This window comes from Nansenia antarctica (assembly GCF_963989245.1).
Source record: "Nansenia antarctica genome assembly, chromosome: 8".
NCBI lineage: Eukaryota > Metazoa > Chordata > Actinopteri > Argentiniformes > Microstomatidae > Nansenia > Nansenia antarctica.
The window spans coordinates 58,221,086-58,238,255 of NC_137678.1; the positions used below are offsets into that span (position 1 = coordinate 58,221,086).

At 45.6% G+C, this 17,170-nt stretch overlaps 1 protein-coding gene across 1 annotated transcript; it reads left to right on the forward strand.

Moving 5' to 3' along the window:
* Nucleotides 1-1,062: 1,062 nt before the first annotated feature.
* LOC308164478 (EP300-interacting inhibitor of differentiation 3-like) lies at nucleotides 1,063-17,156 on the forward strand (the record flags this gene model as incomplete). The annotated part of the gene is given in 19 exon segments (XM_080538561.1): nucleotides 1,063-1,102; nucleotides 1,887-2,037; nucleotides 2,984-3,231; nucleotides 3,763-3,843; nucleotides 4,700-4,830; nucleotides 5,076-5,227; nucleotides 5,616-5,715; nucleotides 6,548-6,624; nucleotides 6,626-6,633; nucleotides 6,752-6,846; nucleotides 7,040-7,088; nucleotides 7,636-7,718; nucleotides 8,764-8,826; nucleotides 13,135-13,292; nucleotides 13,418-13,542; nucleotides 13,834-13,841; nucleotides 16,211-16,368; nucleotides 16,512-16,636; nucleotides 17,149-17,156. Coding segments are annotated over 19 exon segments (1,860 nt in total).
* Between the last annotated feature and the right edge of the window lie 14 nt (nucleotides 17,157-17,170).

The window sequence follows — 17,170 nt, forward strand, 5'->3', positions numbered from 1 at the left end:
TAAAAGTTCTATGATGCATTGAAATGACATTAAACTAAGATAATACGATGGTCAGCATAATTTTTCGAATCTTTATTAATAAGCTATTACAGAAACAGTAAGTGACATTTTCCTAGAGCGAAATCTGTTGTGGTATTTAAAGATGGCGGTCAGAGAAGAAATCTATGAACATGGGATGACGATTTCCATTGACCAATCAACGGTGTGCAGCGTCACACGTCACACGCAGCCTGGCAAAAAAGTACCTTTCCCCAACTTTCCCTACCCATCCCGAACAAGAACTATTTTACCGTGCCGTGCTGACACGGGCCGCTCAATGGAAAAGTGCCAAAGAACAGGGCTGACCCGGGTCGACCCAGGCCGGCCCTGTAGTGGAAAAGCACCATAGCAGACCAAATGATCAGACTGGGTCACTAGCAGACCAAATGATCAGACTGGGTCACTAGCAGACCAAATGATCAGACTGGGTCACTAGCAGACTTAATGATCAGACTGGGTCACTAGCAGACCAAATGATCAGACTGGGTCACTAGCAGACTTAATGATCAGACTGGGTCACTAGCAGACTTAATGATCAGACTGGGTCACTAGCAGACCAAATGATCAGACTGGGTCACTAGCAGACTTAATGATCAGACTGGGTCACTAGCAGACCAAATGATCAGACTGGGTCACTAGCAGACCAAATGATCAGACTGGGTCACTAGCAGACTTAATGATCAGACTGGGTCACTAGCAGACCAAATGATCAGACTGGGTCACTAGCAGACTTAATGATCAGACTGGGTCACTAGCAGACTTAATGATCAGACTGGGTCACTAGCAGACCAAATGATCAGACTGGGTCACTAGCAGACTTAATGATCAGACTGGGTCACTAGCAGACCAAATGATCAGACTGGGTCACTAGCAGACTTAATGATCAGACTGGGTCACTAGCAGACCAAATGATCAGACTGGGTCACTGTGTTCAACAGGTTCCAGTTCCCCAGGCAGGTCTGGTCCTGTGCCGTAGAACAACTATTTGTATTGTTTCACTTTTGATTATGAATCTTTGACAGGATGGATGTGGAGAACTCAGCTAAGACAGCAGAGGAGAGAGGTGAGGGAACTCTCTGGAAGTTTTCTTTCTGCATGTCTACTATATCAACATAATGCATGTGTGTGTGTGTGTGTGTGTGTGTGTGTGTGTGTGTGTGTGTGTGTGTGTGTGTGTGTGTGTGTGTGTGTGGCGAGTATGCACTTATATGTGTATACAGTATGTATACTAGACAGACTATAATAGACAGACATGTTGTTTCCAAATGTATGATTATTTCTCTCCCTCCCTCCCTCCCTCCCAGAACCCATTCAACCTACTGTTCACCTTGCCTCAACCTCGCCTCAACACAGAGGACCATCCAGCCTCAGGCCACGCCCCCGTAGTTGGCCCCCTAGTGGCGATTCCAAGAACAGCACGGAAGATGTCAGAGTACATCTGTCTCACAACAACTTACCTGATGTCGTGTTAAGTTTCAAAGAATTTAACATGTTCAGCCTGAGCATGTTTATGCCTGACTCTCCCCCGGTAAGAGCTTCACCTGGAAGGATAGAGAGAATTTAGGAAGTAAAAAGAAAATGAAAACTATTTTATAATTTAAGTATGTGGTTCAATATCAATTGCTTTTACTTTTTAGACTTTTCACAAAAAATGTACTCCTGAAATCCTTGATGATGAGAGCAAGGGAAGATACTGGTAACTTGTTTTTTGTCATTATATTGTGTATTATACATATATTTCTGACTGTATGGGATTACTACAAGAGATTACTATGTCGAAATAGTTGAATTGGTGGATATCATTCGTCATTGTTGTATGTTCAACAGGTTCCAGTGCCCCCATGCAGGTCTGTTCCAGTGCAGTATAACAGGCCTGGTGTTTGGGATGAAGGGGGAGGGGGAGGTGCTCTATGAGACAGTCCCCTGGGACACGAGGCTCCTAGCCCAGAGTGGCAAGAGGCCTGCAGGACCCCTGTTCAACATAGACTGCCCTCAGAAGTCTGTCCGTCAACTACACCTCCCACACTGTGAAATCTACCCTGGTGAGAGAAGAATACACTGTGCTGTGTGCATGGAAAGAACATGTGGGCTATACATAATCAGGGAAACCGTCAATTATTTTGTCTTAATCACATAACAGAGACTTTAGTGAAAGACAGGAAGTAAGGAGGAGAGGGTATTGCAGCAGGGCATGGATCTGAACCCATGCCGACATGGGCATATGTGACACTGGCTGGTCAATTGAGCCGCAAGTCGGCAACCAATCAAAATGTTCTGATTTTTATTTTGAAACACGGAAATACATTTCAACGTTGTTGAAAATCACAACACAAACTCGCTAGTCAAGCCAAAATACTGCGACGCAATGGATTGAGTGAGTAATCGGGGAAGGGGCGCGTCGTCGGTGTGACGCAGAAGCATAAATCCGTTTATTATTTATTTTGTTTCATTGAAACAAAGATTGATTATTGTATGTATTAAATGTTTTGGAAGGTCCAAATTCAAATATTTCATGAGTCATTATTTGAATTTGCAATGGGAACGTATGTTAAGCCAGAGAGACTGGACAACAGGGTGACATTCACAGGTGTGCAGACTTGAGAAGGTGAGGTACAACATGCACTGGAGCCCGCGGCCACTGCCGCGGCCACACGACTAATCGCGACTAATCGAAAAAACAATCGACAGATTAGTCGACTACCAAAATAATCGTTAGTTGCAGCCCTAGTCTGAAGGTTGCCTGTTCGATACTTGATTTATTTATTTATTTTTATTTTTACATTTAACCGAAGCCTTCATGCAAATCGATTTACAATATATATATATATATATCTGTCTAAGTGAATCACCGTGGCATTCTTAATCCAACATCCACCACAGAAGGGTTAGCTACACTTCTTTACTAATCCAAACGTTTCCCCCCCCCCCCCCCATCACGTCTCAGTTTGGAAGAGGAAAAGAGGTTAGAAGACCACAGAACACCTAATTCGTCCAAGATGAGCCGGAGAGCAGTAAACAGAGGTGAAGAGTCCATGGCCAGACAGGATGGGAGAGCGGAGAAGGGCGGAGACACAGGTGGTGATGATGATGAGGCAGGATGCAGTCCGGTAGACATGATGGATGATGGTGATGACCTGGCTCGAAGGAGTGAGATCCGGAGCAAGTACCGAGACCTCATCAGCACGGTTCAACGTGAGTGGAGGACACTTAAGCAATATCACACGAGAGGGAGTGTGTTATACTGAATATCAGCACGGCTGTGATTCGGTCGTAGGTACGAGGCCGCAGACCTCGAGTGTGATATTGCTTTTATACAACAGTTCTACAGCGCGATTTATTAGTTAACAGTAATAAGCGACAACAGATTATGATTTGTTTGTTTATTTAATCATAAAAATAAACAAAAAATAGTTCCGCAACTGAACTTCAAATGGACGGTTGCCTAGTAACCTGAACACAAACATGTAGTCTAATTAACGGTCATTTAGTAGAACATCTGTGCGGCGGAGTGATACATAGTTAAAGGTCCCAGTGCTGTTATACTGTATATCAGCACTCATGGAATGCCTCTTGTCCAATCAAATTACTTGGTCGGAACTAACTGTTGTATAAAGCATGATAGTCTTGTTTAGGACTGCCATATTTCCCCCACTTTGTGTAACTATTTTTGACACCTTTCAGGGATACTGAGTTGGCTTGACCATTGATTATATCTGTTCACAGAAAACCGAGAGGACATGTTGAAACCCAAAAACAACAAACTCACTGAGGTTCTGGAGGAGGCCAACAAACTTTTTAAAGAAGGTATGCTATGATAAATATTCTCTCTCACCTTTCTGCATAAGGCATGGGCCGGAGTCCAAAATTGTGAAGTTCATTTTCGCCCTAAGTATTTTGTCGACGGTCTCTTTTACGCCATGGAAAAGGCAGAAACCAGAATGAAGAAGAAGTAAACAATGTTAGTGAGCCCATCTGTTCGGTACATGATAGATCTATTTTGGGAGTTGCACTTGAATTATGAAATGCCATCGTCGCGGAGTAAGTGGCTTTGTTCAAGCCTGTTTTCTATTGTCAAACATTGTAACCTCAGGGCTGTGGTTATAGTTTCTAAATAATGTGCATTATCTTTACTGTTCAAAGAAACAACTTCACCTGTTTATTTGTGTGCGTCTCTCGTCTATCTTGGTTTACTAAACTTTATTTAAACCACACAATACCAACGATGGCATCAGTGATGTTAGTCCAGTGAATGCAAGTAAACTGTTTGAACCTTTTTATCTTAGTGAATAGAGTTTACCCACCTTGCTTTGTGTGCTATTTGTTTTAGGGTTTTCCAACCTATTCAATCCATGGTGTTCAGGGTTTAACCTACTATATTAAAAAAAGGGGGGTCACATGTAGAAACTGTTGAAATTCCTACACTGTTCATCTGATTACCCTCAAATTACCCTCAATCAATGCTGAACGTCTGCACATCTTGATTGTTTCATTTCAAGTCTATTGTGGTGGTGTAAAGAGCCAAAATTATGAACGTTCTGTCAGTGTCCAAATATATATGGACCTATGAACTGTATAAGCAAAGTGCCTCTTCCCACCACCTTTCACAGTCCATTTCCCCTCCTGCTTTAATAATGACGTCGCTCTTTGTTTTCCCTCACAGTTCATCAGCCCCGGGAGGCAGTGCTGGATGCCCAGCTCCTCATTCTAGCAACAGACCTTGGCAAAGAGAAGGCCAGCCAACTGCATGCTGGGGGATCTACCTTTGACCCGGCTGCCTTCACTGAGAACCTTGTGAGTCAGAGTAGGAGGTGGTGGAGGATGAAGATAGTAGTTACTCTGATAGAAATCATCTCTAGTAATCTCCCAGAAGCAAAGTATCTTTGTCAGGGACCATATCATTGTATCTGCATTTAACTAGCCAGATGTCAGGATGTCTATTGATATGGTTGTCACAAGTCTTGTCAAATTTGCTTGTTCAGGACTTTGTATAAGTCTGATTGCTGAAACACTGTTTGTGTTTTGGATGGATTACCCAGCTCTCCTTCATGGGGCTGAATCGATTGGAGGATGAGGAGGAGGAAGCAGAGAAGGATGGCGCAACCGGCGGCTACCTACCCGCTGATGCCTGGCAGAAGTTGGCTAAGAGAGCAGAGTGCTGCTTCAGGACAGCCCCGACCTTCCACTACATGTGAGTGTCTCCTTCTCCTTCACCTCTTTGTGAGGATCGAGACAAAGGTGTCTACCGTACTGACCAACATGTGTCTTGTTATCCGACCAGCATATAAACCTGACTCAATTGTCACCCTATGTTCAGTCCTGAGCCTTCACTGTCGTATGTATCTGTATTTACCTGAGTTTCCTAGTAAAGTACCTACGTTTTGGATTATTGTGAACCTTGACGCCTGCGTTATTGCAGCACTTGGGTACACACACACCACTCCATCTCGTTATGTGCATGGAAGAAATTGATCAAGTTGACTAATAATAACTAATTGTTATCGTCTTGGATGATTTTCCCCTGTATTTTTGCATGGAGAGTATATCTCTGATTAATCCCAGTGTCTGTTTTCTACCAGGCTGGGCTCGTTCCCGGCAGAGCCACCTCCACCAAGGCAACGGGTAGAGAGGCAGAGGAAGGTGCCCGGCCAGGAAGCCAAGAGGACCATGCCCATGCAGGTCTCTGTACTTCACACACTCAACATATCGTGGCGTTAGAATTATAAGGTTCTATCTCCATTTTTGTCAAAATTGAGTTTTTTTACATAATCTGATCCATTAGGTGTTTATTAAAGCCTGTGTGGTGTTATTTTTAAAATGTTGACATTTTTGAGTTAGTAATTCATAAAATACAAAGGTTCCATCTGACAAAACATAATGGAATGTAAAAACTTTGACGCTCAATATCTCTGAACTACCGTAGACGGAGATAGAACCGTATAATTCTAAGCTCACGATTTGTGTTTGGAGGATAGTGATGTTACCTAATTTATGTATTTTTTAGAGGGGGGGGTCTACGTCTCATCCAAGTCACATGATGCGTGAGCTAACATCTTCCTGTCTGCTAAACTCCACTGCTGTTGGAATAACGTTTAGCTTCAGGCAGCTAGGTACAAGTCCAGACAGTGTGGAGTATCATTGTTAGACCACCATTAGTGCTATCTATTTATAGCACCACTATAACTCGTGCTACTAGTTATATATCACATATCAGACTCCATCTTTTGGCCAGCAACGGTAACTTTTCCACCTACCTCAAATCTATGGACCGCTTTCAAATAAACACAACAACTCTGTAAAAAGCAAAGGAGCACAACACTTTCTGGTAGCTTTTTAGTCATACGTTTGAATACCTAATTGTTACCAATTCACACACGGTGTGGCGCTACATCATTTGTGGAGGACGACATGTTTACACTTGTTTGTCATTTTAAGTGAGGTCACCCAGAGTCCAAGATGGGGGAAATAGGTCATGTTTTTTAACTGTAGTTTGCTTGACTTTATCTTGCAGTTGATGAACTTTGAAGAATCCCACCAGGAGGCAACTGAGAAGGAGGTAGAGAGGATTCTGGGATACTTGCGAAGCTACTGATGACCGTGAGTTTTGACTGTTGTTTTGATATATATTATATTGTATTATATATATCGACTTGATGTTTACATTTAAGTTAATAATTGTATATCAGATCGATAGCCGTTGTGTCTCTCTTCACAGCGACATCACCTATCTCATATTATGCGTTTGTGATCGATCCCAACTCGTTCTCGCGGACAGTGGAGAACATTTTCCATACGTCTTTTCTGATCAGGGTGAGTGGCTTATGTTTGATAGGTATAGTTATCAATCGATGGGGGGGGCAACCACCACTGCAGCACTGCTACTCATTTATGAGATGCAGATAGTACTGTATATACATAGGGAGATACAACTTTAAGATTCCTACATTTACTATTACATAGCCAATGGAAGAATTATTGTATTCCTATATTTTGTGTTCCTTAGGATGGTTTGGCAAGGATGTACCTGGATAACGACAAGTTGCCTTGTATCGGTAAGAAAAAAACTACATTTCCCATCACACCTTCCGTACGCATGTGTATGAGTCTTTAATGAGTCATAAATATGTGTGCAGGTCGTGAGCTTAGAATGATAAGGTTCTAGGTCTATCTCCGTTTAGGGTAGTTCAGAGATATTGAGCGTCAAAGTTTTTACATTCCATTATGTTTTGTGAGATGAAACCTTTGTATTTTATGAATTACTAACAAAAAAAATTCAACATTTAAAAAATAACACCACACAGGCATTAGTAAACACCTAATGGATCAGATTATATAAAAAACTCAATTTTGACAAAAATGGAGATAGAACCTTATAATTCTAACGTCACAAGGTGTTGTGGTTGTATTAGCCGCCCTGGTAGGAGTAATATCTGTGAGGTTTCATGTTTACGAGTCCTGTTCTTGATGTTGCTTCCTTCCCATTATTCTGCAAGAATTATCTCAGGTTGTTCTGCAGGAATAACAGGTCGTTATTAATGTGAGTGCATGTGATTCAATAATACTGGGTCATTATTAATGTGAGTGCTTCATGTGATTCAGCTCCTGTGGAGGAAGGGGAGGTGGAGGCTGGAGGGTCGTCCACACAGCAGTGTGTCATCTCCATCAGCCGTAAGAGCTGGAGGGTGAGGGATGCTCTAGCTCTATACCCATCACTCTAGCTCTATACCCATCACTCTAGCTCTATACTCATCACTCTAGCTCTATACCCATCACTCTGAGATTGAGAGATCGAGATAACGTTTATTGCCACTATGCGTTACACATATAGGAATTTGCTTCGTCACCACAGCAAGTGCGTTTATACTTTTTTCACATATCAAAAAACAGGACAACACAACAACAACACAGGACAGACAACAGTGCATTGGATAGTGCGGTATAAAGTAAAGTGCAGTGCAGAGTTTTTTTTTTTTTTACAGAGTCCAGTTCAGTCCTGGGCAGACTTGGGGGCGGGGGGGGGGGGGAAGCCAGAGTCATTTAACAGCCTGGCGGCTGAGGGGTAGAAGCTGAGCCTGTGGCGGGCCTTAAGTGCCTTAACTTAAGCTCTCTAGCACTCTAGCTCTATACTCATCACTCTAGCTCTATACTCATCACTCTAGCTCTATACCCATCACTCTAGCTCTATACCCATCACTCTAGCTCTATACCCATCACTCTAGCTCTATACTCATCACTCTAGCTCTATACCCATCACTCTAGCTCTATACTCATCACTCTAGCTCTATACTCATCACTCTAGCTCTATACCCATCACTCTAGTTCTATACCCACCACTCTATACCCATCACTCTAGCTCTATACTCATCACTCTAGCTCTATACCCATCACTCTAGCTCTATACTCATCACTCTAGCTCTATACCCATCACTCTAGTTCTATACCCACCACTCTAGCTCTATACCCATCACTCTAGCTCTATACTCATCACTCTAGCTCTATACCCATCACTCTAGCTCTGTACCCATCAGACCCTTTGTATCTTACTCACTAAGCTCATCTATCTCACACACCAAACATCATATTTTTGTTCATAACTTAAAGGACTTTTTTAATGCTCTTTTTCAACAAGTTAATATAATTTATGTTCACACATTTGACAACCAGCTGATTGTAAAAAGGTTGTTTTATTTGATGTCATCTCATGCTTTGTTGTTTTCTGTCTCCTAGGAACTCATTGATGTCTTTGACATAACGGAGCCCTTAATCCATGCTCCAAGCACACAGGCTCAGGCAGATTGAGGCATCAGAAGCTGTTAATACAAATTTTTTGGAAATGTTCATTTGTTTAGTTCTGACCTTTCTGAGCGACGATAATTAATATTTTCTTAGTTAATTCACAATAATTTTTTTATAGCACGATCATTTCTATGTAGGATAGATAATTTATAATTTGCGATCTGAAGAAGAGAATATAAGAAAAGAAGAATTTTATGTTCATAGAGTTGTATGGGTCAAAGTTGAAAGTTCGCCACAACTATCGCATGCCCTGCGTTCGCCTACAATGGCTAAACATCATCCAGATTTGATCTTCTGCAGAAAACAAGCCGGTGTTGGTAAGGTCTTACATTTTAATTCAGTAGATGTAAGCGCATTGATAGTGTGTGGTATTTGGCAATGGTCAGTCGAAAGAATGTTACCACAGAGAAGGAGAGAACCAAACCAATCTGTCAACTGTATTGTATTTTTATCTTGTTATTAAAGTTTGGACTGTTGTTTGACGTTTAGCAATTCCGGGTTTTTGTTTCAGTTTAAAGGGTTAGCCGGTTTGTTATTTTTCATTCATGATAAACGTGTACCGTGTGGCAGCCCTCTCACTATGTGCTGTGACCAGACGTTTTCCACAGAACTTTTTTTCAACACTTTCATTTTTAAAGGTTTGAACATTGATAAATGTACCTTCAGTATCATACACGGGGAAGAAATTGATACATCATTTATTTGCATACATCTAGCCTTGCTTTTCCCGCTTTGACACACAGAAACACTAATATTATTAATTTCTATCCTCCCGCTATCCTTGTTCTGCTCAGACTAGCAGAGATTTTGTATGACAGCGATCTGACCAGTGTAACCCTAACCCTGTATGAGGAGAAAAAACTAAGCACATAGGATAATTACATTGGAGTCAGATTATCAATATTAGACATGTTTTGCTATCAACAAAACATAGCCAAAAGTCTCTGCCAAACATTCATGTGAAAACTGATATTATTATATTTGCTCTACAGCCTGAGTCAGTTCAACCATTCTTCCTGTTCTAAAATGGTCATTGTATTCCTGCTATTTTTATGCAATAAAACGTATGTCACCCCATTATTCTATCCAGACTGTTTGAGAGTCTAGTTTCCTCCTTGTAGCTACAGTATCAGTGCACCCAGGTGGCAGGCTGCAGGTTATGATGTTGTCCACATGAGGGCGCTGGTGATCCCACTGCTTTTCCATTCCATGGAGTGGAATGTTACTGTGCTGCTACACAGCTGGATACATTCATCAATAATAGGAGGCCTTTCATATAAATAAAAACATTGGAAAATATAACAGTTTTTTATACTGCTGCTGAAACAATTCGGAGTGCCAGATGTGTGATAGTTTCAACCACTGAATAGGAAATATTCTCATGAAGTTCTGGATTCGCCAATTCGCTTTGTGTTGTGCTGACGACAGTTGACCACCAGATGGCGCCGTGCCTAGTGTTTCTGCTATATGGCCGTGATGATAGCGCCCTCACGTGTTCATACATTAGTATTGCAGTGTATCTGTTACGTTCTACGTTCGCTAGGGAGAAGAAGAAGTAACAAAGTATTACTGGTGTTATGTAACAAGGAGTTTTATTATAGCAAGGATAAATTAAAGTCTTATTGGTATTGAGAAAAACAGAACTGGAGTTACAACAAATGCTTCAAACAAAAATAAACAATAAACTCATCCGTGATGGTTCTTTAAACAATAATTACTAACAGGTTTCTAACACAAGGTATAAACTAACAAGTATCAAACTAACAAGTATCAAACTAACAAGTATCAAACTAACAAAGTAGTACAACAAAAGAATGGTGGGCACACAGCTCCTGCTGCTTTCATGTCAATGTCTTTTAAATGATGTGGCCTCTGATGATTGGCTGGTTTGGAGTTGATTGGCTGGAGTTGATTGACCACTGCTGGAGTTGATTGGCAATTATCAAGGGGGGGGGGTCCTCTGGACTGGACTTATCTCCTATGGCTGTTAAAGAGACATACACACAAACACACAGACAACCAGGCTACTCATAGCCGTCACAGTATCAGATGAGTGCTACGTAAACGCATTTAAACAGTATTGTTCATTCAATGTACATTGTTTTGATCTCAATCATTCTAAATAAATAATGTTAACTCATTCATAAAGACAAGTGTAGTGAATCCAGAACCTGAGATAAGGAGATCAGCGAGAGAGAGAAAGCCTGTTTGAGTGTAAAGTCTGTACTAGTAGGATCTACCAATGCTCACTCAGCGACGCAACAGTTTGCCAAACACTACAATAGTGATGCATGGTGGTGTAATTATTTTGCCCAGTGCAAGTCATGTATGCCTATAGTATCACTCTTTCTGCCCATTGATTAATTTGTATAAATGTTGTTTAGTTTGAGGAAGTGCACGGGGGCGTGACAGATGATTGAATGAGTGAGAGGAAACCACAGACACCTGTGGCAGAGTTGGCTGTGTGTTTGGAGAGCGTGCGACAATGACGTATTACTATCTTGTTATTTAAGTTTGGACTATTGTTTGACGTTTAGCAATTCCGGGGTTTTGTTTCAGTTTAAAGGGTTAGCCGGTTAGTTATTGTTCATTCATGATGAACGTGTAAAAGACGACCAAAGGGTGATGTCGTGGTTGGGTGGAGGGTGGTGATGTTGTGGTTGGGTGGAGGGTGGTGATGTTGTGGTTGGGTGGAGGGTGGTGATGTCGTGGTTGGATGGAAGGTGGTGGCATTGTGGTTGGGTGGAGGGTTGTGGTTTCGTGGATGGATGGAGGGTGGTGGTGGTTTCGTGGCTGAGGGGAGGATGGTGGTTTCGTGGCTGAGGGGAGGATGGTGGTTTCGTGGCTGAGGGGAGGATGGTGGTTTCGTGGCTGAGGGGAGGGTGGTGGTGTTGTGGCTGGAAGGCTGTGGTTTCGTGGCTGGGTGGAAGGTGGTGGCATTGTGGTTGGGTGGAGGGTGGTGGTTTCGTGGCTGGGTGGAGGGTGGTGGTGTTGTGGCTGGGTGGATGGAAGGTGGTGGCATTGTGGTTGGGTGGAGGGTGGTGGTTTCATGGTTGGGTGGAGGGTGGTGGTGTCTAATATTTGTAAACACTTGTAAATATACTTTTCGCGAAGGCAATAAAGCCTTTTATTTAGGATTGGTGGTGTCGTGGCTGGGTGGAGGGTGGTAGTGTCATTGCTGGGTGGAGTGTGGTGTTGTCATGGTTGGGTGGAGGGTGGTGGTGTCATGGCTTGGTGGAGGGTGCTGGGGGTTCGAGGGTGGTGGTGTCATGGCTGGGTCGAGGGTGGTGGGGTTGGAGGGTGGTGGTGTTGAGGGTGGTGGTGTTGTGGTTGTGAATGGGTGGAGGATGGTGATGTTGTGGCTGGGTGGAGGGTGGTAGTGTTGTGGCTGGGTGGAGGTTGGTGGTGTTGTGGCTGGATGGATGGATTGAGGGTGGTGGCGTTGTGGTTAGGTGGAGGGTTGTGGTTTTGTGGCTGTGGGGAGGGTGGTGGTGTTGTTGTGGCTGGGTGGAGGTGTTGTGGCTGGGTGGAGGGTGGTGGTGTTATGGCTGGGTGGATGGATGGATTGAGGGTGGTGGCGTTGTGGTTAGGTGGAGGGTTGTGGTTTCGTGGCTGGGGGGAGGGTGATGGTGTCTAATATTTGTAAACACTTGTAAATAAATATACTTTTAGCGAAGGCAATAAATCATTTTATTTAGGATTGGTGGAGTCGTGGCTGGGTGGAGGGTGGTAGTGTCATTGCTGGGTGGAGGGTGTTGGGGTTGGAGGGTGATGGTGTCATGGCTGGGTCGAGGGTGGTGGGGTTGGAGGGTGGTGTTATGGCTGGGTGGAGTGTGTTAGGGTGGAGGGTGGTGGTGTTGTTGTGGCTCGGTGGAGGGTGGTGGTGTCATGGCTGGGTGGAGGGTGGTGGTGTCATGGCTGGGTGGAGGGTGTTTGGGTTGGAGGGTGGTTGTGTTATGGCTAGGTCGTTGGGTGAAGGGTTGAGTGTGTTAGGGTGGAGGGTGGTGTCATGGCTGGGTGGAGGGTGGTGGTGTCATGGCTGGGTGGAGGGTTTAGTGTTTTAGGGTGGAGGTTGGTGGTGTTGTGGCTGGGTGGAGGGTGGTGGTGGTGTTGTGGCTGGTTGGAGGGTGGTGGTGTCATGGATGGCTGGAGGGTGTTGGGGTTGGAGGGTGGTGTCATGGCTGGGTCACCGTCCATAAAAGGTGTGAGTGTGTGTGTGTACGCGTCTCTGTTTGTGTGCGTGTGTGTGTGTGTTGACCAACCTTTGTGTGTGTGAGCAAACTTGTAACGCCCCTCTCCCAGGCCTCTGGAGTGGATCGAGGAGCAGAAAACAGGGGCGTTCCTAAGTGTGTCCTAAAGGCTCAGAGGAGCCCCCTGTCTTCCTGGAGGTGCATTACAACAGCTGCCCCAACAGCACACACTCCACTGCTGCTGGTGGGCAAGGGTGTCACCTTCGACAGGTAAAACACACACACCTCCATCTTCACCCTACCACCACCTCCACCACAACAGACATCACCTTTCAGGCACTCACTCATACCTTGTCCACCCTCTCTCTCCCTTTCTCTCTGCTCTCTGGTGGCAGCTGTAGGATCTCTCTGAAGCCGCCCTCGGGGATGGACGCCATGAGGGCTGACATGGGAGCTGCCGCCACTGTTTGTGCGTCCATCGTCACGACAGCAGCCCTGAACCTCCCTATCAACGTCAGCGGTGAGCTTGTGGACTCCAGTTGGACAGAGTATTCGATTTTGTAGTGTGTGAGTGTGTGTATGTATGCAAGTGGAGGAGGTGTCTGTATGACTATGTCTGTGTGCATGTCTGCATGTCTGCGGAGGAGGTGTATGTATGTAAGTGGAGGTGGTGTCTGTATGTATGTAAGTGGAGGAGGTGTATGTATGTAAGTGGAGGTGGTGTCTGTATGTATGCAAGTGTTACAGACTTGTATGTATTGTATTATGTCCTGTGTCTGTTTTTGTTTTCATTCTGTCTGTCTCCCCCTAGGTGAAGTGGTGTGCATGTGGTTCCTCCCCTGTTGGTTATTGGGTCCTGTCCATCATCGTTATCTCGTCAGCCCTCACCTGTGTTCAATCAGTTGTCATCCAAACCCAGAAGATCATCTCCTACTTAATGTGTGTTTTGTCATGTGTAGCGAGAGAGGGAAGGGGTGGTGTTTTGTTTGACTAGTTTGTTTATAATCTGTTACCAGAAATTGTTTCTTTTGTTCATAGCTGTGGGTTTAGTGTGTTGATGGACCCCTGTTTTCTCTTTTCTTCCCCACGGGAGAAGGGCTAGGTAAGATACCCTGGGGTATACATTACATCACGTAGATAACCGCTGTCTAAAAACATTAGGTAAGACGCGAGCGGGTGTCACGCCCCGTAGTTCTGTAGCAGGTAGTTTAGGTTCCGGGTAGGTTAGTTAGTATGTGATATAGGTAGGTCAGAGGTGTAGGGAAGAATAGGGCTGTGTTTTGTTGTGACACCGTTCGCATGGTCCTTCTCCTACCCTTTGTTAATCCCCAGTTGTTTTTGGGTCATTGTTAATGTTATATGACTGTTGTCAGTAATATTTGTAAACACTTGTAAGAGGGTGGTGTCATGGCTGGGTGGAGGTTGGTGATGTTGTGGCTGGGTGGAGGGTGGTGATGTTGTGGCAGGGTGGAGGGTGGTGATGTCGTGGCTGGGTGGAGGTTGGTTGGGTGGATGGATGGAGGGTGGTGGTGGTTTCGTGGCTGAGGGGAGGATGGTGGTTTCGTGGCTGAGGGGAGGATGGTGGTTTCGTGGCTGAGGGGAGGATGGTGGTTTCGTGGCTGAGGGGAGGATGGTGGTTTCGTGGCTGAGGGGAGGGTGGTGGTTTCGTGGCTGAGGGGAGGATGGTGGTTTCGTGGCTGAGGGGAGGATGGTGGTTTCGTGGCTGAGGGGAGGATGGTGGTTTCGTGGCTGAGGGGAGGATGGTGGTTTCGTGGCTGAGGGGAGGATGGTGGTTTTGTGGCTGAGGGGAGGATGGTGATGTTGTGGCTGGGTGGAGGGTGGTGTTGTGGCTGGGTGGAGGGTGGTGGTGTTGTGGCTGGAGGGTGGTGGTGTTGTGGCTGGGTGGAGGGTGGTGGTTTTGTGGCTGGGTGGAGGGTGGTGGTTTCGTGGCTGGGTGGAGGGTGGTGGTGTTGTGGCTGGGTGGATGGAAGGTGGTGGCATTGTGGTTGGGTGGAGGGTTGTGGTTTCGTGGCTGGGGGGAGGGTGGTGGTGTCTAATATTTGTAAACACTTGTAAATATACTTTTCGCGAAGGCAATAAAGCCTTTTATTTAGGATTGGTGGTGTCGTGGCTGGGTGGAGGGTGGTAGTGTCATTGCTGGGTGGAGTGTGGTGTTGTCATGGTTGGGTGGAGGGTGGTGGTGTCATGGCTTGGTGGAGGGTGCTGGGTGTTGGGGTTGGAGGGTGGTGGTGTCATGGCTGGGTCGAGGTTGGAGGGTGGTGGTGTTGTGGTTGTGAATGGGTGGAGGTTGGTGTTGTGGCTGGATGGATGGATGGATTGAGGGTGGTGGCGTTGTGGTTAGGTGGAGGGTTGTGGTTTTGTGGCTGGGGGGAGGGTGGTGGTGTTGTTGTGGCTGGGTGGAGGTGTTGTGGCTGGGTGGAGGGTGGTGGTGTTATGGCTGGGTGGATGGATGGATTGAGGGTGGTGGCGTTGTGGTTAGGTGGAGGGTTGTGGTTTCGTGGCTGGGGGGAGGGTGGTGGTGTCTAATATTTGTAAACACTTGTAAATAAATATACTTTTAGCGAAGGCAATAAATCATTTTATTTAGGATTGGTGGAGTCGTGGCTGGGTGGAGGGTGGTAGTGTCATTGCTGGGTGGAGGGTGTTGGGGTTGGAGGGTGATGGTGTCATGGCTGGGTCGAGGGTGGTGGGGTTGGAGGGTGGTGTTATGGCTGGGTGGAGTGTGTTAGGGTGGAGGGTGGTGGTGTTGTTGTGGCTGGGTGGAGGGTGGTGGTGTCATGGCTGGGTGGAGGGTGTTTGGGTTGGAGGGTGGTTGTGTTATGGCTAGGTCATTGGGTGAAGGGTTGAGTGTGTTAGGGTGGAGGGTGGTGTCATGGCTGGGTGGAGGGTGGTGGTGTCATGGCTGGGTGGAGGGTTTAGTGTTTTAGGGTGGAGGTTGGTGGTGTTGTGGCTGGGTGGAGGGTGGTAGTGGTGTTGTGGCTGGTTGGAGGGTGGTGGTGTCATGGCTGGCTGGAGGGTGTTGGGGTTGGAGGGTGGTGTCATGGCTGGGTCACCGTCCATAAAAGGTGTGAGTGTGTGTGTGTACGCGTCTCTGTTTGTGTGTGTGCGTGTGTGTGTGTTGACCAACCTTTGTGTGTGTGAGCAAACTTGTAACGCCCCTCTCCCAGGCCTCTGGAGTGGATCGAGGAGCAGAAAACGGGGGCGTTCCTAAGTGTGTCCTAAAGGCTCAGAGGAGCCCCCTGTCTTCCTGGAGGTGCATTACAACAGCTGCCCCAACAGCACACACTCCACTGCTGCTGGTGGGCAAGGGTGTCACCTTCGACAGGTAAAACACACACACCTCCTTCTTCACCACCGCCATCATCTTCACCCTACCACCACCTCCACCACAACAGACATCACCTTTCAGGCACTCACTCATACCTTGTCCACCCTCTCTCTCCCTTTCTCTCTGCTCTCTGGTGGCAGCTGTGGGATCTCTCTGAAGCCGCCCTCGGGGATGGACGCCATGAGGGCTGACATGGGAGCTGCCGCCACTGTTTGTGCGTCCATCGTCACGGCAGCAGCCCTGAACCTCCCTATCAACGTCAGCGGTGAGCTTGTGGACTCCAGTTGGACACAGAGTATTCGATTTTGTAGTGTGTGAGTGTGTGTATGTATGCAAGTGGAGGAGGTGTCTGTATGTCTGCATGTCTGCGGAGGAGGTGTATGTATGTAAGTGGAGGTGGTGTCTGTATGTAATATATATTATAGTATTAGTGGTAACACGGATGACGTCGCAAGTAAGTAGCAAGCTGGCTCCAATTTTGAGGCAAATGTATCGTAAAAAGTCGTAACGCTCTATGTAAAGCCAATGTATGTGATTCCTAACTAGCTACATTAGAATTTTCATTTACAAATCATTATTCGTCTAACTAAGTCATTGGTAGCTAGCTACATACTTTGTGTTATTGTTATTCTATTAGCCTACTAAAGTAGCTAGCTAGTATTTAAAATGTTGTTGTTGCGAGATAATACGGAGCTAGTTATCTGCACTTGGAAAGTGTGTATCAGGACTGACATGTTGTTCTTTTTTGCTGTTGTGTTGACATGTTTCCCCATTTAGCCTGGTAATGGACGATAGTCGT